Source organism: Aulonocara stuartgranti (genome assembly GCF_965226115.1).
Source record: "Aulonocara stuartgranti genome assembly, chromosome: 6".
NCBI classification, from domain to species: Eukaryota; Metazoa; Chordata; class Actinopteri; order Cichliformes; family Cichlidae; genus Aulonocara; species Aulonocara stuartgranti.
The window spans coordinates 10,550,378-10,575,655 of record NC_138944.1 but is presented as its reverse complement, the minus strand read 5'-3'; the positions used below and the strand labels follow the sequence as shown (position 1 = coordinate 10,575,655).

The 25,278-nt window shown below is 41.3% G+C and overlaps 1 protein-coding gene across 1 annotated transcript; it reads left to right on the top strand.

Moving 5' to 3' along the window:
- Nucleotides 1-4,952: 4,952 nt before the first annotated feature.
- LOC309708626 (lysyl oxidase homolog 4-like) lies at nt 4,953-23,282 on the top strand. The gene is made up of 15 exons (XM_082536839.1): nt 4,953-5,045; nt 5,863-6,131; nt 6,223-6,896; nt 7,514-7,725; nt 13,463-13,501; nt 13,598-13,805; nt 15,071-15,251; nt 16,647-16,801; nt 16,887-17,054; nt 17,550-17,712; nt 17,829-18,072; nt 18,925-19,040; nt 19,403-19,539; nt 22,163-22,274; nt 22,367-23,282. The coding sequence occupies exons 2-15, from the start codon at nt 5,864-5,866 to the stop codon at nt 22,435-22,437; spliced, it is 2,748 nt and encodes a 915-aa protein (XP_082392965.1). The 5' UTR covers nt 4,953-5,045; nt 5,863; the 3' UTR covers nt 22,438-23,282.
- The last annotated feature ends 1,996 nt before the right edge of the window (nt 23,283-25,278 follow it).

The following is a 25,278-nucleotide window of genomic DNA, read 5'->3' as shown; positions in this document are numbered from 1 at the left end:
AACCAGAGCCCTGGGGTTGAGGGTCCTGCGCAGTGTCTTACCTGTTCCTAGGACTGCGCTCTTCTAGACAGAGATCTCCGATGTTGTTCCCGGGATCTGCTGGAGCCACTCGCCTAGCTTGGGAGTCACCCTACCCAGTGCTCCGATTACAACTGGGACTACTGTTACCGTCACTCTCCGCATCTTCTCAAGCTCCTCTCTGAGCCCTTGGTACTTCTCCAGCTTCTTGTGCTCCTTCTTCCTGGTGTTGCTGTCATTCAGTATCGCTACATCTATCACTACAGCCATCTTCCTCTGCTTGTCTACGACCATGATGTCCAGCTGGTTAGCCACCACCATTTGGTCTGTCTGTACCTGGAAGTACCACAGGATCTTAGCTCGGTCATTCTCCACCACCCTACAGAGCGTTTCTCATTTGGACCTCGGGACTTCCAGGCCATACTGGGCACAGATGTTTCTGTATACTATGCCAGCCACTTGGTTATGGTGTTCCAGTTATGCCCTGCCTGCTAGCATCTTGCACCCTGCTGTTATGTGCTGGATTGTCTCAGGGGCATCTTTACACAGCCTGCACCTGGGGTCTTGCCTGGTGTGATAGACCCCAGCCTCTATGGATCTTGTGCTCAGAGCTTGTTCCTGTGCTGCCATGATTACAGCCTCTATGCTGTCTTTCAGTCCACCTTTGTCCAGCCACTGGTAAGACTTCTGGATGTCAGCCACTTCCTCTATCTGCCGGTGGTACATACTGTGCAGGGGCTTGTTCTTCCATGACGGTTCCTCCTCCTATATCTTGGGTTCTGCTGCCTGAGGTATTTGCCTCATCCTGGACTGTGGGGCTGACACTCACCAGTCCCCGGCCTCCTTCCTTCTGCTCAGCACACAGCCTCAGGTTGCTGGATGGGGTGAAACCCTCCATGCATGGAAAGGAGCTTCCTGGTCTTTATATCAGTGGCTTCTATCCCCTCCTTTGGCCGACTGATTATCCCAGCAAGTTACCTGATCATGGGCAGGGCGTAGGTGTTGATAGGCCAGATCTTGTTCTTACCATTCATTTGACTCCTCAGGACTTGCCTGACCCTCTGCAGGTACTTGGTGGTTACAGCTTTCCTAGCAGCCTCGTCATGGTTCCCATTTGCCTGTGGGATCCCCAGGTGCTCGTAGCTGTCCTCTAGGTCTGCAATATTGCCTTCTGGTAGTTCATTCCCCTCTGTTCTGACTACCTTCCCTCTCTTTGTTATCATCCAAATACAATTCTCCAGTCCGAGCGACATTCCAATGTCCTTGCTGTATATCCCACCAGGATATGCTGTATGTCCTAGTGAGATATACAGCAGGGAAATTAATGGTTCCTTAAAATCTTAAAAATGGGTTTTAAGGAAGCAGGGCAATTCCCATTTTTTTTAAATAAACACAAAAAACTTTCTAAAATTCAGCAGCAGTGTTACACGTCACCAACAACTCCACATTCTCTCTCTGTACCTGGATAGTGTCTGCCCACAGCGCCAAAGGACTCTGCGAGCGATCTTCTCTCACCCTGGGAGCAGCTGTCCCTCACCTCTTTTTCTGTCTGCCTCATCTCTGTGCTATGTGCTATTCTGTGATCTCAGGGGCACAAGCTAAACACAAAATACAATTATTGTGTGTCTTTTGGCTAAGAAAATGGATGGAATTTCTTCTTTTTGAGCAAATTATATTTGATGAATGATTGTGATTGGTTTGGACATATTTGTAAGTGGTGACCAAAAACTGGAATCAAGTATTTGCATAATGAATCTTTCACATCGCTGCAGATGAATTTTGGTTCTCTATTCCCTGCAGAAGCATGCTATAATGACTGTACTGTATATATGTTCCCTATCTCCTCCTAGACAAGTGAAACAATCTTAATGAGATGTTATGAAATTTGATTAGGACAGTGTAATGCCAACATCTGTAGAGTGTATACAAATCCCAAAATTGTATACATATGTACATCTGACAGTTCAGATGTGCACTGAATGGAATTTATGCATAGCATAGAATGAAACACCATCACAGCATCATACTATAAAGATCGCGGTATATGTATGATTGTGTGTTTGTATGTTCCCTGTTTGCTAATGTCTATAATGGCCAAATAACATCACACAGGCTTTACATCCCTGACTGAAATTATCCCATTGCTTAGACTTTGTGATATCTAAAGAAAATTCTCAGTGCAAAATGAAACATGAGGCACTCCTCATGTTGTATTTATAATGAGAAGTGAACAACAGTCATTCAGTGCCTCATTTTTAGTAGTGCTAAGGAGATACATTCTGAGTACACCCACAGCACTGAGTGAGCAAATATTTATGAAAATAAAACATAAGGTGTGTGGATGTGGTTTAAAGTGAGTTTAATCCAGCATCTCTTCATTCAAAACAGAAGACTTGTTTAGATTAGTTTGCACATAGCGACAGGCAAGCCTGTAGACAATTATATCCATAAAACCAGACAAATCTATTCTTAAGTGTTACATTTTTCAGCAATAGTCTCAATATAAGAAAGTTGTTTACATAAATTAAATGGACTGCTGTTAATAAATAAATGTACTTACTGCAGTGGATGAATAACAGGTACTGAGTGCGCCACATCTTCATGTACTAATGTGGTTGTAAATCTAATCATAGGTGCCAGCAAATATTAAAATCTCTCAGTTCCCCATTCAAATCCCCTTTCTGGTGCCATTTACTGCCTTGTGAACTTTCCAGTTAAAAGTTCAACCATTGAAAAAGAGAAGTCAGTATAAAAAAGCATAGTTCATATGCATTAAAGTTTCTATAACACCTTAAATTTGATTACTTTGTCAAAGCACATATCAACCCATGAGCAATCTGGATTGACTAATCACTACAGTTTGCTCCTGTGACATAAGTGTTTCACTCTGTCTTTCACTCATAAACATGGTACTTTTCTTTAATTTCTTTTAACATTGTTTGCCTTGGTTTGTTATGTTATGAGCCAGCTGCTCCCAAACCTTTATTTTCTCACTAATTTCTGCATTTGTCCTATGTGAGGGAGTTCTGCCTATACCATCTGTTCATGATGGCCTTACAAATATGCCTTCAATTATGCCAATACCAAAATATTTGATATGACCTAGGTATATTGTGACCCAGGATTTTGACAATAACCAAATGAACACAAAAAACCCCCGAAGAATGTGCATAACCAGGACAAAAAAGAATGAATATTGTTTCACACAATAGCTTGAAAGCATAATCACATTTTCATTGCGGTCTTACTTTATTTGAACACTTATTGTTGGAACTTTTTGCCATATTCATCAGTTTCCAGCCGCAGAAACAGTCTGAGTTACAGCAAAATCTTCCTATCAATCATTGCCTCCACTAGAGAGAGCTCTTGAGCTTCATTGTCTCCCCTCTCCTCACGTTGCTTCACAGCGACCTGGTTTCTGCCTCAAGGACAACATCAAGGCCTGGGGCGACTTCTAAAAATAAAAATGACTCACACATTAAAACGTTTCGGTAAGTCTTATATTTGTGATTTATGGAGAAACAGAGTCAAATGGTGGTCAGGGAGGCCATGCTAACCACAGATTAAACTGTGGCCTCCCCGCACAAACCGATGGTGAATCGGCAGGAAAAGATGTTGGGGGGGGGATTATATCTGCAGTCACAGAGGCTTCACACATAGTCTTAGATGTGGAGTTACACAAAGTTTAGTTTTTATTCTTTATTTTCAGGGACAACAAACATTGATCTCATAAGAGCAGATTTAGCTACTAACTAAATTCCATCAACAGTTGTTGGGCAGGAACTCAATGTTAAATAAACTACATGCTAAATACAGATACAAGTAGCTGCTGTTTTTTTCTAGTCTTCCATTTACATTTATCAACAATTAAAAATAATGAACTTCAGCAAGCATTCCAGATTATATAGAAATGTCTGATGCTGTTGATATTTATATGAAATGTGTTATAAAGACTAGCCGTTCATTGTTATTTCAACAAAGAGGGGGATTAAAACACAGCCCTTAATAAACCAGAAAAGAATTAATCCATACTTAATAACATTTGCCATTTCCATAAAAGGAAAAGGTTTCTATGGATTGTTACGTAGTTAATGCAAAGATTTGAAGTTGCTGCTTCAAAAGTGTTTAAGCACTAAAGCCTCTTTGGGATTATCTGCTCTTTTTTTTATAAAATCACAGGGCTGCCATTTGACTCTATTCTTAGAGATAACTTTCTTCACGTAATGAGGTGCCACGACTGAGGATGTTATGAAACTTCAAGTTCATGCAAAGAGTTCAGACATGCAGTTTCACTCGCACTGCAGAGCACATAGTATTTGTTTTATGACACCACCAACTGTGGGCAGGGCAGGGTGCCAGGCTTGTGTGTGAGAGAGAGAGAGCATGTGATTTTATCATTGCATGGAATAAAAGACTTCACAAAGCAAACAAGTAAGAGTAAAAGTAATGAGATTGAAACTTAGAATTGTGTAAGATTGGACACACAATAAAACAAGCGTCCATTGACTGGAATATATGTTTGCCGGGGGGGGGGGGAAGATTAGAGATTCTTATAAAAATTACAGGCTTTTATAATTCAAGCTCACGTGTCAAGTGAGCCAAACATGTGACCAGACCAGGGAGTTTACCCACCTGCTGCAATATATAGCATATATTCAATTTGGAGCAACTGTGACCACATAATTTTCTCTGAGATTAATAAAGTATTCTGATTCATATGTATGCACTGGGAGATAGGAGAGAATAAAAGTCATTGATTTGTTTATGTTTTCATTGATTTCCATGGTCAGTTTCCCTTTTCCAGATTTCCTTTGACGGGCAGTATGTGTTGGAAAGGAGAAACGTGACCAGAGGAAGGAAAAACTCCTTAAATGAATAAAATGGGAGGGATGGAGAGCCAACCTGAGGGAGTGACAGAAGAAGAAAGAGGGAGGGAAAGAGGAGAATAGAGACAGCAGGACCAAGCTCACTGCCCCAGTGCTCTCCTTTCTTTCCTCCAGAAGCTCAAGGCTGAGATCAACAGATAGGTAAGTTTTCTCCAGCATTTTTATTTTGTTCTCCTCTCCTTCTGTTTATTTTTTATTTCATTTTTTCTTGTTGTGTTTTTCCTCAATAACTAAAAATTTCATCTCTGTAACTAATTGAAGTCATCCTCAGTCAACATTTGTATGAGGGCCCATGATCCATACACAAAGCAGAATTTGGCTGACTCCTAAATCCATAAAGTGTTTCTATCATCCTCTAGACCTTCTCCTCACAGCTTGCTCCTCACCACTAGTTAGCTACTCTGCTAGAAGACAAACATTTTAGAGGTTGTAATTATTGCTCATTAACTACAGCATCTCGCACAGATGGAGACCTGCTGCTCTATTTATGTGTGAGAGCATTTTTATGACAATGTTTATTTGCTTATGTGTCTGTTGGCCTAATACGTGCAACTAAACTTGAGGGTTTGCGGAAAGCCAGAATTTCCGTTGGCTGGATGCAGAAGCTACTTTTAGCTCCGGTTATTACTCCCTGTGCCTTGACTGGTTCAGGCTGTTTCTCAAACCTCCCGCTGTACTTTAAATGACTCTGATTATTTTAAAGGATAAAAACATCTATCAATCTTTCATTTTACTGTGGAATGTCCCATTAGGGTTGAAGAAAAGGTTTCTAATTATACGTTCTGTTAGACTATGGAATGTGACTTCCATGGCTTTGTGTTTTTTTGAAGATTTTTGTGGTAACATACACATTTATTTTGGGAGCTGCAAGCATCTTGTCTGCTTTGCTCTTTTGAGCTGATGTCAGGCTGATGTTTCTATCAGCCTGTGTTTCACTCTTTGTTCTCCCCCCTACCAGGATGCGGTGGCTCAGCTCCTTGTCTACGCTCCTTGTCCTGCTTCTCCTCTGCCCCCCCTCGTTTTATGCACAGGAGGTCCATGTACGCCTTGCAGGCTTAAACCGGCGCAGTACAAACGAAGGACGTGTGGAGGTGCTCTACAATGGCGCATGGGGCACTGTGTGTGATGATGAGGTAGATCTTAACCTGGCCAATGTGATATGCCGGCAGTTGGGCTTCCAGCGCAGCTTGACCTGGGCACACAGTGCCAGGTTTGGCCAAGGACAAGGTAGGTCCAGCCAAAAATGTGAAGCTTTAAAATACAAGTCTCTTGATTGATTTCCCTTTATTTGATGACTTGCCACTCTTTCTTGTGTTAGGTGTGATCTGGTTAGACAATGTGCGCTGCAGGGGCACAGAGGCCTCTATTGCAGAATGTCGTTCCAATGGTTGGGGGGTCAATGACTGTAGCCATGCTGAGGATCTAGGAGTTGTTTGCAGCCCAGAAAGGAGACCTGGTTTCCCTGCTGTGACTGTAGAAGAGAGTCCTTCATCTTCCAACCAGCAAAGACAGAGAAACCAGTCACCAAGACAGTCTCTGTCGCCCCCAGCTCCACCTCCAGGCCCAGCACACATCTCATCTGCCTCTCAAAGAGGCCATGAGATTGCTCTCCATCGCAACCCAGTCTCTTCCCGCCGTAGCAACATCTCCCCGCAAGAAAATGGTCATGAGATCCAGATCTTGCGACGAAATCGAGGTGGTTCAAGAGATAACAACCAAGTCAGCCCAGCTGCTCCACAAGGGCACCAGCTACTTTCACGTCTGGCAAATGGTGAAACTTACAGACAAAGACAGGAAACGGCACGGAGCAGTCCACAGGCAGGGAGACAACAGGAAGAGGAGAGGGTGAACAGGCAGTCCCAATATCAACCTGAATCCCAGATCCCCTCTGGGAGGAGGAGTGACAGGAATCAGCAGCTCAGTGGGAACCATGTTGAACCAGAAACTCTTTATCCAGACATAGGAGCGGAGAATGGTGCATACTACACACAGGTAAACACACACACACACACACACACACAATACACACAGCCTCTAGTGCACACCAAAGAAGCAACCCAGTCTAGTTTTAGCCAGACTTCTGCAGAAATGTCATTTGTGGAACCACAGGCCAGTGGACATGTATAATTAGAGACAAACCTAAAACCAGACCTTCCCCAGAACCAGTTCTTATGAATTACCATGGCCTGAAGTTTAGTTTAACCACCAATAGCTCTTCCTCTGAAGGAAAAACTTTAGATCAGAGGAAACTCTGCTATTTATCCCTGCTGTTTGACTTTATTTTTTCTTCTTTTCAACTTGCCGAGTTTACACTTCTTGACCATTTTGTAATCACGATGACACATATCCCAACACGTTAAACAAACTCTGTCGACCTCTGTTAGTTTCTTTCCTGCTGCCAACAGTATTTAATGTGGATGATTAGAGACAACGCATAGGAATCTCCTCGTGTTATTCTTGTCTTGATTGTGTGCTATCTGCTTATGCTTATTTAAACAGTAGGACAATGTGTCAACCTTTAAATGAATTGTTGATGCGAAGCTAAAAAGACAACAATGATTATTTATTTGGGATAAATCAGTGCCCGTTCTGTTTTTTCCTGTCAACAGGGATCTGAGAGAGTTCACTTAGAGGAGGCTCGTCTGCGGCCAGTGTTGTCCAGCAGCCACGGCGGTCTGGTCACAGAGGGAGTGCTGGAAGTGAAGCATGCTGGGAAGTGGCGTCATGTATGTAATCGTGGATGGGACCTGAGCAGCAGCCGTGTTGTCTGTGGCATGTTAGGATTCCCTGCAGCAGAAGCGTTTGAGCAAAACGCCTACCGGTAAGTATGTTACCGTGGGCCAGGCAGAGTACCAGAGGTGGAAAGAGACATAGAAATGGATGTGTGTGTGTGTGTGTGTGTGTGTGTGTGTGTGTGTGTGTGTGTGTGTGTGTTTGTGTTTGTGTGTGTGTGTGTGTGTGAGTGAAAGGGATGGAAAAGTATAATGGACTAACATCCCTCCACAGATTAGGCAGCCCCATGCCTGGATTGCTGTTCCAACCCCCCTGTAGTAGAGGTTAACCACAACCGCTGTCATTAGTATAACCACACTTGGCATGACAGGTCCATAGTGGTATTAGCCAAGCCTGGCTGTCCACCAGGGCTGTCTTCCCCACTGGCTGAGTTGGTCTCAGCACAGACTTTTAAAATAGTCCTAGAAAGTATGTTATTAATGTCAGATCCAGACAACAAGATTACCGTCATCCTCATCTTGTGTGTCTCTCTACTTAAAACCTTCCCTTACATGGTTTCTAATCTCATACAATTAAGAATCATCCAGTGAAAACTGTGTGCAGCAGCATCTGCAAATGCCAGGTGACATGTTTACAAGAACTAAGAGCTCACACTTACTGAATTCATTAGTAATTATGACTTTTTTCAGCCATACACTTACTTAACAGCTTCTGTAACTATGAGAGCAGAGGTTTTAGAGGTTTTGGAGGCTCTCCCAGGTGGTTAATATACTTTGACCCCCTCCTCCTTTTTTATTTGGTTCATTCTAGTCAGGGCAAACATGCAGGCCAATTTAGAATTACCAGTTAACCTAACATGCATATTATTTGAATGTGGGAGGAAAACAGCACACCTGGTGGGGATCCCAGGCTCAGGGAACACATGTCACCTCTCCACAATTGCGCATTTAAATAAACATACAGAGAAACACAACTAAAACATGTGTCGGGTTTTTGGAACGCCGGAATAATGATCCAGTACGTATACAATAATGACTAAGAAAAGTGAAAGATCTCACTTTTTTTTCAAACTGCGTGTTTTTATAACTATTTAATTGTTCCCTAAACATAAACCCTTTGCTCTACAAATAATACCAGGCTGAATTGTTGATTTTATACCCATAAATCCAAGTGTCTCGTCTAACTTTGGCTGTAAATACCCACTAAAACACCTACAGCAGCCTTCAAAGCCTTTACACACACTTGCGCATGCTTAAACATTCTGCCCTCCGCGCACACAGACCTTGCATAAACTTTGTCCGAAATCCACGTGCTCACACAAATAAACATGCAAACAGAGTACACACACGCGCGCACATACACTTGCGCACATGCAAACACAACTCTCCATATGTCCCTCTGGCTGCCCACAGAGGTCTTTTTACGTCTTGGCTAACAGGACGACTGTACTGACCGCTGGCCTGTTCTACACCATCTGTCTCTTCTCTCCATTTCACCAATAATTACTCCATGTGTCTTGCTACTCTCTGCTCAGCAGCAGGACACAGGCTTATTCACCTCATCTGCCCCATTCACTGCAGCTCCAGCAGCCTAACACTGGCGCTCTGTCTTCTTTCTGACTTATCTCCAGTGCTTCAGAAGTTTGTCTTCACTTTTACGTAATTAGATACATTTGGTCACATTTGGAACCCAAACGTGACCAAATGTCAAAAAGCATAAACAAGTCTGGTTGTCCAACTTTTGGAATCTAATGTTGAATCTAATCTGGACAACACTGAAAAAAAAACACATCTCAAAGTTGTCTGGAGAAGAATCTTGTGTCTGTGCCAAGAGCCTGAGCAGCAGCTTGTGTAAAGATTGTTTGTTTTTGTCAACCTCCACCCCGCTACGTGGGAGATGAATAGAGCAGACATTTTTGTCCAACAGTAAACAGTTGGAGGTGGCATCAGGTTGAGCATTAGCGTCTGTTTTAACAGATATTTTGTAGATGAATGTTTTTTAAGTGAGGTAGAAGTAGATGTGTTATGTCTCTCCTTAATGGCAGGAGCCTATTTTAGCCATGTTAGCAGAGAAGATCTATGGGGATGGCAGCGCTGCTCGGTACCTTTGGTCCAGACTAAAATATTGTTTTAGTGACTATAAATTGATTCCTGTCACTTTTTATAAAGACCCAAAGGGTTTTGGGGTTTACGTGGCTTTAATTTTAAGTCATTATTTTATGTTTTAGTGATATGTGTTGACCGCCACTGAGTGGATTATCATGAAATTTGCATTGAACAAATACAAATATATTATAAATATAATTCCTTGAGTTTCTGTGCGCACCACCAAGCTTTTCTTATTGCTTATCCAGACATGACAGCAGTCACATCGCCTCTTTCTGGTGCTACACACTACACTGGCAGTTTTCCATGACTAGTCTTTTTTGGGGATTGGTGTCCACTTGAGCAGCTGTAATTATGGTCTGCGCGATCCTCTAATCTAGAATATTCTCTCAGCAGAACCTGCTGCACACCCTTTGCTGTGTCAGCACATCCCCCTCTTACCATGCGGTTGTTTTTTTGGTGTGACTGCCTTTGTCTCTGCCTGTTAAGTTGCTCAGCACATTTTTACAGATGTTTAAAGACTCCCCCACTTTGCTGTGCTTACAAAAGGCAAGTGTTAAATCCATTTTCCAGCTCCCTTCTTTTCTAACATCCACACTCTCTTTGAGGCTGACACTAACTTCTTCAGTTCTTCTAATTTACTTTCACCCCCTGCTCCTTTTTCTCCCATCCTCAGCTTCAGTTTATTAAAAGACCATGTTTAATGCCTTGGAGGCAATTATGCTAAACCCCGCTTTTCATGGAAAGTACATCATTATGACCCCTTTGAGTTTTTTTTTCCATGGAGGTTGACGGGACTCATTAGGGGCTGTTGTGGAGTCAGTGTGGCAACCTGCTGCCTCTTCAGTGAGCCAATTGTTCCAGTCAGGCAGCTTTGCATTCATGCAGTATAATAACATGTTATCTCAGTTTTCCTGAGAGTCAGCTCCTCTCTCCGCTGTGGCTTATGGTATTGTGTGGTTAGAGTTTCATTTAAAAAATAGCATTAAGCTGAGGATCCGGAGGAGAATATTTTCTCCTGAGTAAAAGACTTCAGCAGTACTACAGCAATCAGAATTGGTATGCTGCGTTGAGGCACGTTGCTGTGGTTCACTTATCCGCCACTAAAGCCTTAACTCAGTTCCAACCTGTTTTCAATCCAACAAAGAGCATCACACATTGCATTTTTAGCTCTCAGCTGAGACCTATCGAAGAGAACATGCATTTCCTCTTCCTGTTAAGTGAAGAGATGCACCTAAAAGTTGCCCGGCTCATGGATACTTTACTCTTACATCACTCGTTCCATGTTTCCCAGCATGCAGTCGTAACTGCAGTTTTACAGAATATTAAAGATCTTTGCTTTTACAGAGGCTGGGAAAGTCTATATGTACGTGCATATTTCCATGTCTGCTGTGTGTGAACCAACATGCTACTGCTCACCACAAAGCAGACACTGCCAAGCAGAGCAGGCAATTATATGGGAAGTACTCTCACCCCCGCCTCCTCCAGACCATGAACCAACACCCCCATGCAGTCTGTCTCTCCCATTTTGATTTACCACGGAGTTGTGACACATTTTATAAGGTGCAAACACAGACAGATAGGCTTACACAAGCACACAGGGAGATAAAGCCAAGGAAATAAAATAGAAGCCTCTATAAAGTCACAAAATACATTTTCATACCGTATATAATAATATTTCCTCACAGTGATGGGCAGCAGGTGGTTTTCTACCTGATCAGAGAAATTACAAGCATGGTCATTTTTTGAAAGCATGTTTATAGGCGGGGGGGGGGGACCTCTTGGTTGTGTGACTAAGTGCATGTAAAATGTTCAGGCTTGTCACAGAAGTGGTCACTACTTCTGTCATTAAAATCTGGGGCAACGAGTTTGTTTTCTAAGATGTGGTTATTTAATTGTTATTGTTTACTAGACCATTTAATTCTAGTTAACCCAACCAAGTAGTTTAGGGGCCTAAACTTGACCAAATAGTGCCTGCAAACAAATAAACGGTAAACACAGTGTTAGATCTCAGGTCCCCTGATTAAATGTCTTGTGTCTGAGTCAAACCACAGTCCTATCCTCCATCTCCAGATATAGATTTTATTGGTCTTTATACTTCCTCGCAGGTGCTGCTGCTGTGGGAAATGTGAAAGCACTCATATATTTTATTTCTGTAGACACTTGACAATCAACCTATTCTGCTGTTTCAGTCTGAGGATGTGTTGGTTTTTGCCATTTTTACCTCCCACTATGCTTTCACTGCTTTTATTGTATCCGTTTTCAGCTTCAGTCTGCAGCTATTTGAACAAAAACGACCCCTGATAAAGCTATATACCTGCTCAGTGCAGAAAGGAAACAGACACAATTAGCAGCCAACCAAGTGAATACTGTACATTCTTCAGTTCGACAGAAACAGAGCTCTAAGTCGAAAACAGTTTTCTTAACTGCTGAATGACGCCAAAAATGCTACATCAATTTTTTGTTTCCATTGCAGATAAAACTCATAACAACTTAGGATTTGTGTCTCATTTCTGTTGTTTGTAGGGATTTATTACCAGAGAAGGCCAGCATTAGTGACCAAACTTGCAGACTAAATTACATTTCATAACCACTGGACTGCAGCGGAAATCAGAAAAAAAATATGCAACAGTTTATGCTTATCTGAGCATGGAAAATGTCTTTTATTGTAAAAGAGCTTAAATATACACCATTTTCCCTCCACAGACTGCCTTTTGTTAGACTGTAAATGACTTGTGGTGCAAATGTTCCACACAGTAGTTTTCTGGCTCAGGATTTCTATTAGTTTTCATTATAAGTGCTTCCAGCATCAAAGACATTTCTCTTCTAATATTGGGACTGTGCATGAAAGCACTCAGAAAAGCAGGATACCGAGGTTCTCCCGGAGAGGAAACATCTCCCTTTTCCAGTATGCCAAATATTTAATTGCATCACAAATCTGGTTTTAGTGTAAACTCCTCCTGGTTATACTTGGTTTTGAGTCATTTAATTCAGGCACATTCATGAAGGGCGTCAGTCGCGCTGCACCTGTCTGTGGTCACACTGTCTAATACAAGTGGTCAGCGCTAATGTGTCTGTTTCCAGATTTAAGGGAGCCCATTTTGTGCATAGACAATATTTCCTCTTTGGATTCTAGTTTAAGGTAATACCCATAAAACTAGACAGAGTTTGGAAAGCCTGTTGAAGTTGGCAGACCTCAATAAGGATTCCCGCTGGGATTAATATATAGTGGACTATTCATATGTTTAGTTTCTTTTCCACGTGGACTCCTCAAACCAGACGTCCACACTAGACATATAGGCAAACACTGAAACTGAAATACCCATGAACGTAGGAATAGAAGCTCTAAAAAAGACACAAGAAGGAGGGGATGATTTTAGAGGAAAAATGAAAGAAAGAGGAAACTTTGTTATCCGTTATTCTAAATCTCCTCCTCTCTGTCTTTCTGACATATGTTTAACTAGGGAACAAATGCCCTGTCAAGGATGTTGTGTCTCCTTCATATTTATAGTTTCAGCTGGTTTACTTAACCTTTGATGAACAGAATGGAAGAAGCGGGGATTTCAGGGAAGAAACAAGAAGGTGACTGAAAAGGAGACTGTACAGGAGAAGCACAGGGGTAGACTGTGGGAGTATGTAGGACAGCAGATTGTTTAGTCTACTCGATGTAAAGATGCACATGACTGAACATTCATGACTATAATGTTCTCTGTGTTTTAGGAAACTGTGGGACTCCAAGCTGGCTGATCCTTCCTCCAGGTAAAATCAGCATCTGCTTTTTAAAGGATACAACTCGAGCACAAAATCATAGTTATAATGTGTCGTCTCATTCCATTTCTTCTTTGAATCACTCAGGCTGAGGACACAGATCAGTAAGAAGGGTTACTGGGTGGAGAAGGTGCAGTGTCAGGGTGTGGAAACATCTTTGTCACAGTGTCAGGCCCTGCTGTCCCTGGCCAGGAGCGATGTCCCATGCAGAGGGGGCATGCACGCCGTGGTCCGTTGTGTACCCGGATCCCAGTTCGCGCGTAACGGCAGAGCACCTGCACCGCCTGCAGTGCCGGTTAGTGTCGGGGTGGAATATGACAAATACAGACTGGAAGTGTTCAAATTAAAACCTTAAGCTGTGTCTACAGTGGAACCACTTTTCAGTGACTTGGTGACCAGAGACCACAGAAGGCGAATTACTGTAAAAAACTACGAGTGATCTACTTTTCTCAATGTCACAAGATGCTGCAGACTGATATATGAAATACACCCAGGCCAGATTTACCTAGGCACCCAGCACTTCAAACATTAGCTTCAAAGTAACACGTCCCAAGTGAGTCACTTCCAGTGTGGACGCAGCTTAAGTCTTTTGGGAAAAATGCTCAGTGGTTTTCTTTTTAAGTGGTAAATGAGAAGATTTTTATCACATTACATACAGTATGGTCTCCATGTAGTGGTAACAAGGAAGTTCTATATAAAGGGCCTATAGTATACTCTATGGTATACTCTGTGTGTATGAATCAGCTTTTGGCCTCAGAGGCCCCCCCACTGCCCCGTCTTCCTTGGTGGCAAGAGACACTTTTGTATACAATTACTGGGTTACTATGACTAATATTGTCCTGCTTAATTTTCCCTGCCAGTTGACCTTGTACATATTGTAGGTATTTCTTTATCTGTACAAAATCACAGGGGTCACAGTCTGATACTTTGAGCACATACCTTGACTTTGTGACCCTTGCAGACTAAGAGACTAACTGAATATGTTTCTCTGCTGTTTTTAAGTTTCTTTAGCTCCTGGCACGATGCGTTGTCAGACAGGTTATATTTAAGACAATTCATGATTCAACTCGGCTTTAAAAAAATATGGTTAATCACAGTTAGTTTATGATTTAATAAGAGGGAGCAGTCACTTTTTCATAGAAGTCTAGGTAGGTTTAAAGAGCTTTTTTTCCCTTAATAAATGAAAGCATCGTTTTAAAAAAGCATTTTGTTTTTACTCGAGTTAACTTTGTCTAAAATAACGTGTTCATGATTTGAACATTTATTTGACCAGTTTTTTAAAATCTAAGAAACCAGGAAGGGAGCAAAGATTTTGTTCAAAGCACTGTATGCCTTTGAGTCCAAAAAACATATTTTGCTTCTTTTTTTTTTAAGTTTTTTTAGTTTGTAGTTTACTCCTGTTTCCTGTTTTTATGCTAACTTTCCCTTTGCTTTTCAGCAAGAAACTGAGTTTAATGAGAAATGAGAAAATGTAGCATCCAAATGTGAACATGCTTTAAGTGTAAAATTTCCAAATTGATTCAGAAACACCTCACTAAAACTTGCACTTTTTTCTTCCAGCCTGTTGTGCGTCTGAAGGCCGGGCCCCGTCTCGGGGAGGGCCGCGTTGAGGTGCTGAAAGAAGGCAAGTGGGGCACCATATGTGACCATCTGTGGGACTTACCTGCAGCCAGCGTGGTCTGCAGAGAGCTGGGTTTTGGGACTGCCAAAGAGGCACTGACCCAGGCTCAGCTGGGACAGGGTAAGATACATAGCCACACACATAGTTTGCATACAGTCAAGCAGTACTTTGATGTCTTTCTGGTGCAGTGAACTTTATTCACCATGACCTGGAAGGTCACTGTGGGAGATGTTTGTGTGTTTGAACAAAACCAAAAGCAGGTTTTATTTGTCTTTATTAGTAAAAAGATAACCTCATTTATGAAATCACAGAGAGGATTAAAAAAAGGCCACGAGCTGCTGATATGATAACCATAAAAGATGTGGTGCAGACTTTGAATCAGTGCATCCTAAGTATGATTAGTTTATTTCAGCGATTCCTTTAGACTAAACACTTTTCTATCTAAATGTCTGTTGCTGCACTCCAAGAATCGTGGACCTGAGCAGACAAATAAACCCAGAGAAAATATTTACTGCCTCACTTCCACTTCTATCAGAGAAGCTGATTGTTGAAGAACTTTACCCATGACCACTTAGACAAGTGTAAACAATGCTATGAAGTTCCACTGATGAAAAAAACTGCATGTGTTGTTGTCAAAATAAACATATATGTATGTGAAAAGTTAGCGCAGCTTTGAAACTGGGATGTCAGGCAATCAGTGCCTGACCAAACACTCAGTTGTAATTATAATAGTAATGCTTTTGTTGTGGGCGTAAAAATATAGCCACCAAAGTGTCTGGCAGTAATGCTTTTTTCAGCCAGGGAACAAAATAGGCCCTTTCTCACACTTTGTTATTGACACTTTTTCTTGCCATACCTCTGCAGTAACTCTGTAATCACATTTATTTCCTCCCATTATCTTTCTGCCCAAATAAGCACATAGCATGTCCTATAATGGTGGGAGCATTTCCTTCTCTCTACTTTACTTAATTAAGTAATTCATGGAAAGCATGTGAGTGTTACTTTAAAGGCTCTATTAAACTAGGTGCTATGGTTACATTTCAGCATGGGGCATTGTGCCTTTTAGCGTCTTATGCTAGTTTATGAGTTGTGTAAACATATAAGGCATGAGTCCATGTGAGGTCCCATGGTTCTGCAGTCAGAAGAGAACAGCAACTCAAAACTAGGTTTGATGACATCATTAGCTATTTAAGACTAAATTATAGGGCTTTAATGGGCTTTACCCTGGGCCCCATACACCTACGCAAACATAGATGTGTTCAAAGATTTTGCTCCATTTTGCTATTTTGACATCTATTTTTGAGTTATAAAGAGCAGCCCTGGTGTGCGACGTGCATGACGGAGTGTACAGTAATTTGGCTTTCAGAGCCACATCACAGGTCCCATTCACGTCTGGGCTTTTAATCCTTCTCTTTGCTCATCTGCTGCACTTGAGCCATCAGGTTTCAGGGATTTTTATGTCTGTATCGCTCTTTTAATTTGCAATCAGTCAACTGCTACTCCGTTATGCTGTAGGTACTGGTCTCATCCACATGAACAGCGTCCAGTGCACAGGCAGGGAGAAGTCAATTACCGAGTGCCACTCCAGACCAGTGCCTCTTTACACCTGCAAACACAGCCAGGATGTGGCAGTCCGCTGCAACGTCCCAAAAACTGGAATGGACGCCACGGTGAGAAACCCACACAAACAAAGTACACACATATCAACATTTAAGCATACAACAGGAAACATTTTCTTGCTCCTTTCACTTTTAGGTGCGTCTGGCAGGAGGCAGAGAACCATCACAGGGCCGTGTGGAGGTGCTGATGGAAATCGGAGGAGTGAAACGCTGGGGCTCTGTCTGCAGTGAAAACTGGGGCCTGAATGAGGCCATGGTGGTCTGTCGTCAGCTTGGCTTGGGCTTTGCCTCAAGTGCTCATCAGGTGGAAAAAAACAGAATTCCCTTTGTTGATGTTTTCCTCTGATTCCGTCCTTTTTGTCTCTAAGCTTTTGTTATGTGTGCTCCCATTTCCCCGCTTTCTCTCCATCCTACTGTTTGTGTGCCTGTGCTGTGTTATTACTGAGGCCTGAGGTAATTACAGGCTTCTCAGACGTCCACTTCCAGCGCACTGAAAATAAAAGAGGGAAAGTAAGCCGAAGAGAGATTGGGAGAAAGTCACAGAGCAAACAAACTGAAAATAGACTTTGCATGGAAAAGGCCACCGAGAACATTTAACAGGCAGTTTCAACATTGTGAAAAAGAGTGGAAAATGTGATAATATGTACTGATAGATCCTATAAAAAATGGTGCTTCTCTGTTTGCAGCAGAAGCTCCTATTTGCCTTCCGCTGTGCCATTTTTCACAATTCTTGTTATAATATTTCAAAGCACAAATGACTTCTGGGGATTTTTCTTTGAATATTTTTTCTTCTGTGCAGGAGACTTGGTACTGGCCTGGATCCGCAGATGCTGGTGAGGTGTTGCTCAGTGGGACACATTGCATTGGCACTGAGATGTCTATTCAGCAGTGCCGCAGAAATGCACACGTCTACTGTCCAAGAGGGGGAGATGGCAGGGCAGCAGGAGTCACATGTGTAGAAAGTAAGTCTAGAACTGGCAAACACGTGGACACAACTGCACTTTTAGTGATGTTTCCAGTGCAGTACAGTGCCAAATTGGAAGGGAAACTTAACAATAAAACTCTTTGATTCATGCAGCTGCTCCTGACCTTGTACTGGATGCACAGCTCGTCCAAGAGACTGCTTACATCGAGGATCGGCCTCTTCACCTTCTGACTTGTGCTAACGAGGAAAACTGCCTGTCCTCCTCTGCCGCCAGAATGAACTGGCCCTACGGACACCGCCGCCTGCTACGCTTCTCCTCCCGCATTATGAACATGGGTCGTGCCGACTTCCGACCACGAGCCCCAAGAGAAAGTTGGGTATGGCACCAGTGCCACAGGTAAGAACTAAAGCAGGCATTTAGAAGCCAATGTGCCATTTAACTGAGCTTCAAGGTTTTAATTTAAAACTGTAGCTGCTTATTTTATGCCTCCAAGCAGATAGGGAGTAACTATGTGCTGCAGTCTTTGGCTGGAAAAGAAAAGTACCATAACCTCCTCTATGGTGCAGCACAGGGTATTATGAGGTGATGCAAAACAAAAGCATTTTATAGTAAACACAGCTAGCAGAGGTCAAAAAATTAAATGTCAGCAGGGAAAGATAAATGGGACATTAAGATTTAGTAAGTGAAACTGGATCACTGGGTTTTGCACTATAAATAGCGAAACATGTATAAAAGTCTGTTATTTAGCACAATGAACATAATGTTTTATCCTCCAAAATACTGTTTACAATAAACATCCTTCTCACTGGTCACCCAATTGTTAGAGTCAGAGCCATGATTGCACTCAGAGCAGCCTGGCTTCTTATCTTGGCGGTTGTGGTTGTGTGTCCCAAAACGAGAGGCACAGCTCGTTGTGTCTCCCAGCCACAACCCAATCACTACCTCCCCGACCAGAGAACACATGGTTTGACTTTGAGTTTTGATAGGATTTGCTCTGGGAATGGTTCTGTAATGAGAGGACACCAAACTGATATTTGTCTGTTCTCTTTTGCTTTTTTACAACTTTTTCCTGTGTTCGTCTGACACCTTAAGAACAACATAACAGGATTTATAGCTGCTGAATTTCAAGTTGACGCTAGGATTCTTGTCCATAGATTGTGTAGTTGGAAAATAAAACAGCAGCAAGTCTTTCTTAGCTTTGTTCTCTCTCTTTTTTATGTATTTCATTGTTTATTTGCCTTCTTTCAGACACTACCACAGCATTGAGGTGTTTACCCACTATGATCTGCTCACACTCAATGGGACAAAGATAGCTGAAGGTCACAAAGCCAGCTTCTGTCTGGAGGACACCTACTGTCCTGATGGTAAGATATTAATAGAGATTACTAATACATTCATTTGTTCTTTGTGTGGAAATGTGAAAACAAAAAAGAGCAGAATCGTGACAGACAAGAAAGAATCAAGAATACATAAAAATGCAAAGCTGAAATCCTATAATGAGTGCTCAAAGTCAGGCTGTAAGATCAGAAGCCAAGCCTAAATAGATCTTGGTTTCCGAGAGGCCAGACAGCTTTATGCAGATCCTTTCTATTCATTTAGAGGAAACGCCAGAAAAGACTTGTTTTATAAATCATGTTATTTTAACTTCAGACCTCAAATCCACAGCGACTGACAGCAAAGAAAATTTACGTTTAAAGTCTCTCCAACTATTTTTTTGTCCCTCTAGGTCTCCATAAGCGATATTCCTGTTATAACATGGGACAACAGGGAATCTCAGTTGGCTGCTGGGACACCTACCGGCATGACATTGACTGTCAGTGGGTGGACATCACAGACATACGACCTGGTGAATACATCTTTCAGGTCAGTTTGTTTTAAGACACAAAAATATATTAAATATATTATCGCTTTACTAATTTGTTTACTTCGTGCTGAGCTCATGGTGAAACTGTTAGTCCAGTGAAAGTGCAGAACAAAAAGTAATCCACACTTAATCTTCATGCTGAAATAGCATCAGTGATCTCAGTAGCTTACACAACTTCTCAGATCAGGCATGAAAGCAAAATAGAGAGCAGAGCAAACACAGACGTTTGTGTTTCAACATCTGAAGGCACACATGAGATAAAAGCACAGATAAAACACTATAATTTTAGCTAAGTGGCTCTTGGCTGTGTTTCCAGCCATTCAGGTGTACAGTATATATGTAGTTTCAAGGGTGTGTGTGTATTTAGAGAAAGTGAATTTAGTCTGGATTTATATAGAAAGTAGACCTGCTATTAGTCCACCCTCTTAGAAAGTACGGACTTATTGGCAGTAGAAAAGCTCTGTCAGCACTTTGCATTTGTACAAGTTTTAGTGCTCTATCACGTCTGTTTCTAGACATGCCGTGTGCCGCTGTGTGGCGACCTTCTCATCTGTCCTCTTGTTCTCTCTGTCATTTGTTCTATTTTTTTCTGGACATTTTAGTGGCAGAAAAGCAACGATGTTTACAGTTTCTAATCATTTTCGGAGTGTTTACATGAAATCAAGATGCCAGAGTTAGACTTGCATGTGCCTACGTGGACTTTATGTAAACTACACGCAGGAGTGGTCCTTCTGTGTCCACATGAGCCTGCGCACATGTGACGAGCCACTTCTTGAGAGATAAACCCACATAAAGCACAGATGCAGTGCTGCCACGATGCAGCACTTTGTGGTCGAGATTGTGGCGTAACAGTAGTTGAGCTGCTCATAAATTTGTGTAAGAAGTGAGAGATTAAGGAAGGGCGTAGAGCCTTGCTTTTTCTTGTGCAGCCTTCACCGTGATTCACAGCGTGGCAGCCATTTTTAAGACCATACATTAAGCTGATGAGTCACGTCCACCTCAGCCTGATTACTCCTTATTGGGTTGTTATTTAAAAATCAGCGACACAACCTCATAGTCTTTTACATGACTGTGACAGCCTTTCATTGTTCTGTAAAACAGGCTAAGAGTCCTTTGTTTCACATTATTACAAGAGCATTTAATGGGATATCAGCTGCCACTAAGTTAACGTGGTGTTTTACAAAATATGTGCTGACATCATTGGCTGGTCCCAATGTGCTTTTAGGACCAGTTGTAATATATATATATATATACATGTAATACTGCACATTATAAATTCATAATTATGAAAATTCTGCATCTTAAATCTTTGTCTGTGAATATAATTGTAACCACAACATTTATACAGTATGTAAAAAATGAAAGTGGGTTACTTTATTGAATATGTGGTCACGTTATCTGTTTGATGTGTGCACCAGGAAAATTCATTTGTGTGCTTTCCTTATATATGGCAGACAGACAGGGTGGAAAACAACAAACCATGGCAACCAACCATGGTTACGGTCTAATGGTAGGCTGCGACTTGAATCCAAACCCAACACTATCATCTGCCTTTCTGGGTCTTTTGTCCTCTACAGAGATAGCAGTGGAAAGTGATGCCATGCATCGCTTGAACCCAAAATATATAAGATCACTGGTCATATAGAAAAGGTGAAAACAATAATCCTGTGGCTTCTCAGTCGGGCCCCATGAAAACCTGTTGTTTCAAAATTATCTGAGGAGAACTGCTACTTTCACACTCACTCCCTTACTTTATTAAAAGACACCCTTTGCAGCATTTCAAGTCTAGACAGAATGTTGCTTTTACTATCAATCCCATGCAAACACCCACCCGTATTTCCAGTATAAACTGAACTAACAGCTGCCCAACTCTAGCTACATGATTAATATACATGCATTAAATAATAACAATACAAAGAAGAAGAAAAAGATGGCCTGAGTAAATTGTGCACATGAAGTATACAGTCTTACCAATACATAAAGTAGTTGTTTAAAATGTTAACATAGCAGAGCATTATCAGAAATGTGTAAGACAGCTCGATGCATGAAATTCTTTGATTTAAATTTAATTGGTGCTACTTAAATAAGTTTAGTCAATGTTGCTGCAATAATAAATATTAAATGAAAACGTGGTAAAACATCCTCGTTATCATATGTGTAACTAAACCCCTCCTAACTGTGTGTTTAATGCAGATTTCGAGCTTTGATGGTGGATATATAATGTTCCGTGTATCGCAGTGATAACCTGGGATACTCTAAATGCTTGCAGTGGTTCAAAAACTGTCCAGACACTATGTACAATGCAGCCACAAATTGCAGTACAATCTTTGAAAAAGACATAGGGAAGGTTGTAGTTATGTACAAGCCATCACAGTATACAGAAGTGGGTTATTTGTTGTTGTTGTTTGTGGTGGTGGTGGTGGTGGTAATCAAATCTAGAGCATCTAAAGCAAGAACAGGGGTTGCTGGTGAATTATAGCGATGCCGTTTTCTCCATCTAGCAAAAGGATTACATTGTGCTTTTTATCTTTTTTTAATAATTCTTCTGTTTCAAAATGAAACTCTATTTGTTATGAAGATGACTGACCTTCAGTCTAATCATCTGTCCTGTTTCTTACTCAGGTGGATGTCAACCCGTCTTTAGACATGGCTGAGTCTGATTTCCAGAACAATGTGATGCGCTGCCGCTGCAAGTACGATGGAGCTCGGGTTTACATGTTCGGATGCCATGCAGGTAACATGTCTTTTACTAAATTCTCTCTGTTTCAATACTTTCCTGACTGATTCTGTGTAAGACTCTTATCTTCTTTGTTGTGTTTTTATCAGGCGACGCTTACAGCGCTGAGGCGGAGGACTTGTTCGACCACCAGCGTCAGATCTCCAACAACTTCCTGTGAATTATGGGAGACCCAAATTTGTTAACAGAACAACTGTAGAACTCCTCATCACACCTCAACATATATGGGGAGGGAGGGTGAATGATAATTACTTGCCAGTAAACAAAGAGGTGGGGATCAGAGAGAGGAGGGTCTGTACACAGGAATGATTTGGGAGGGATGGAGTGACTTTATTAAAAATGAAAAACAGTATCCTGTGACTGATTATGATCAGCAATGAGTTTTGTTGTTAGAAAGTCAAAGAGATTAAAGGAAAAAAATGTTTAAACAAGAAAAAAAACACATTAAAGTCAGATATCATAAGCATCATGACACCATAATAGACATACAATAGTTTACAATTTTCAGAACTTGATGTTTTAACACTTACCTTGACTAAAAAGTAACATGAAGGCATATGAGAACAACTTTGCAGTACATCACCAGACTGTAGTCCATAAATCTCTGTACCTGCTTACTGTGCTTTCCATCATCACACTGCAAAATGTAGCATTTATTGTTACAGCTGTGTGGTTTTTGGTTTTAAATGAGATTTATTTTTCATGGTGCTATTTTGCCTGTTTTGAATAAATATTGTAATGTATTGCAAATGTATTGTCATGTACAGTTTTATATTACCTCTCTGGAATAATGTTCTTAAGGTCTCTAATTTATGCAGAATTTTAATGTACTTTTGAGTTGAAAGCTGTTTGTATTGTTAATTTTATTATGATAACTATCTCCACTTTGTTTGTTCTTTACCTGTTTAACATTGGGAACAACAGACGAGATCTGGTTGTACCACAGTATTACGTCAGTACTTGGTAATGGTAGTGAAAGAATAAATGTCAGATTGAAAACTGTCATTTGAGGCATTATTATTTGACCGCAGACATTTATAATGCAGAAAGCAGAGAATAATTAGGCCGTGTTTAAGGATATAATAATAATTAAGCAGAGTTGATGTTACAGTTTCTGTAGAAGGTTTGGAGAATTGCCTAATAGGCTAAAAGAGATTCTTGAAGTTCATGCAGTGCCTTATGCGAGTCTAACCAAGTTGCTTCAGCTTCTTCAGCAGATTTTAAAAAGATCTAAGATGATTAAAGTTGCTGGGTTTCCCATCCTTTTCCTGGGAGCGTGAGCTAAGCGGCGTTTTATTGTTGTTTCCACCATATTTCCACTGAGGAATACATAGAAACACTGGAAATTCTCACAGTTACCCTCTGTCACATTACATAGGCTATGCTTTAAATAAATGACTCACTTTGGCCTTTTTTCTTTCCATTTTATGAGCTGGTGCCATATAAAACTATATAAATAAAGTGGTAAATTAAAATCAAATACAAAGTCAGTAAAGGTGACATAAACATGATGCAAATCTGCATTGCAGATTGTGACTGCATCTGGGGTGGTAGTGCATCAGCAGGCTGTAGACACTCCTTCCATTTATTCATTTTCTTCAACTTATCCGATTCAGGGTCACGGGGGGCTGGAGCATATCCCAGCCGTCATAGGGGGGGGGCCAAGTAGGGCAAACCCAATGTGTTGCAGGGATCACAGAGAGACAGACAACCATTTGCACTTATGTCTAATTTAGAATTTGTTATTATGAAATAAGGTTATTAGAAAATAACATAACGTCTTTAAACTGTGGGAGGAAGCCAGGAGACCAAGAGAGAACCTACACAGGCACAGGGAGAACATACAAACTCCACACATAAGGACCCCAGCCAGCCAGTAGATTCAAACCTAGAGCCTTAACACAGCGGTCCCCAACCTTTTTTGCGCCACGGACCAGTTTGTGTCCGACAACATTTTCACAGACTGGGCTTTAAGGTGTTGCGGATAAATACAACAAAATACAACCGGTATCAAAAAAAGAAGATTTATTCATAACACGGAAAGAGACCCAGGAAACCAAGTTAATGAAAAAAATAACGCTAAAGATAAGATAATAAGATATTAGTATTAGTCCCACACGTGGGAAATTTGTTTCCCCACGTGTAAAAACCGATAAAAAAAACCCTGTTAAAACCGATAAAAACCCTGAAAACCATTTATTTCACACCCAAGCTCAACTCTCGCGGCCCGGTACCAAACAACTCACGACCCAGTACCGGTCCATGGCCTGGGGGTTGAGGACCGCTTCCTTAACACACTGAAGCAATAGTGCTAACACGACCGTGTTGCCGGCATTTGTCATTTTCAATCAATTCAGTGAGTCAGCACAGTGGAGTGGGGGGATTGGTAAAGGTCTGATAAAGGTCTGAATCCAGGTAAATTAGATCTGTAAGTTTTAGAAAATTTGAAAACAAAAAAATAACTCCCTGAACAAGTCATTTCAGTGTCTGTGGCTCCAATGTCTGGACCTGTTATTAAGACCTTCACGTGTTTATTATCATACAACCCATTTGTTCCATGAAACCAAGACACTACTTTGACTTTTTCAATGTATGTGGTTCTTGACATCAAAGCAAATTACCATTCTGTTATCATTGTATTATTTTATTTAATGCCTGCTTATTTCTACTGCCTTCATATGGCTATAGCTCATGAGGTAGAGCAGGTCATCTACTAATCAAAAGGTTGGTAGTTTGAGCCCTGTCTGCTCCAGTCTGTAACCAACTATCCCTGGGTAAGATATTAACTGCAAGTTGCTCTCTGATGCATCCAGATCAGTGTAGTTGTTCAATAGAAACAATGGTAGCACTTTCTATTACAGCTCGGTAATAAAGCAGTAATAGTAGGATAACAAGGGGGAAACAAGAGGGTAATAATGTGGTAATTATCACCACAGAAATTACCCGAGATATTTCCAGGTAATAATCACACTTCCTTAAGTTAGCTTTAATAGGTTATTCA

Bases quoted from the DNA above. Each gene is read 5' to 3' on its own strand.
- LOC309708626 (XM_082536839.1), top strand. From the start codon at position 5,864: ATGCGGTGGCTCAGCTCCTTGTCTACGCTCCTTGTCCTGCTTCTCCTC. The intron at 13,502-13,597 runs GTAAAATCAGCA...TGAATCACTCAG, and splicing joins CTGGCTGATCCTTCCTCCAG to GCTGAGGACACAGATCAGTA. The intron at 22,275-22,366 runs GTAACATGTCTT...TGTTTTTATCAG, and splicing joins CATGTTCGGATGCCATGCAG to GCGACGCTTACAGCGCTGAG.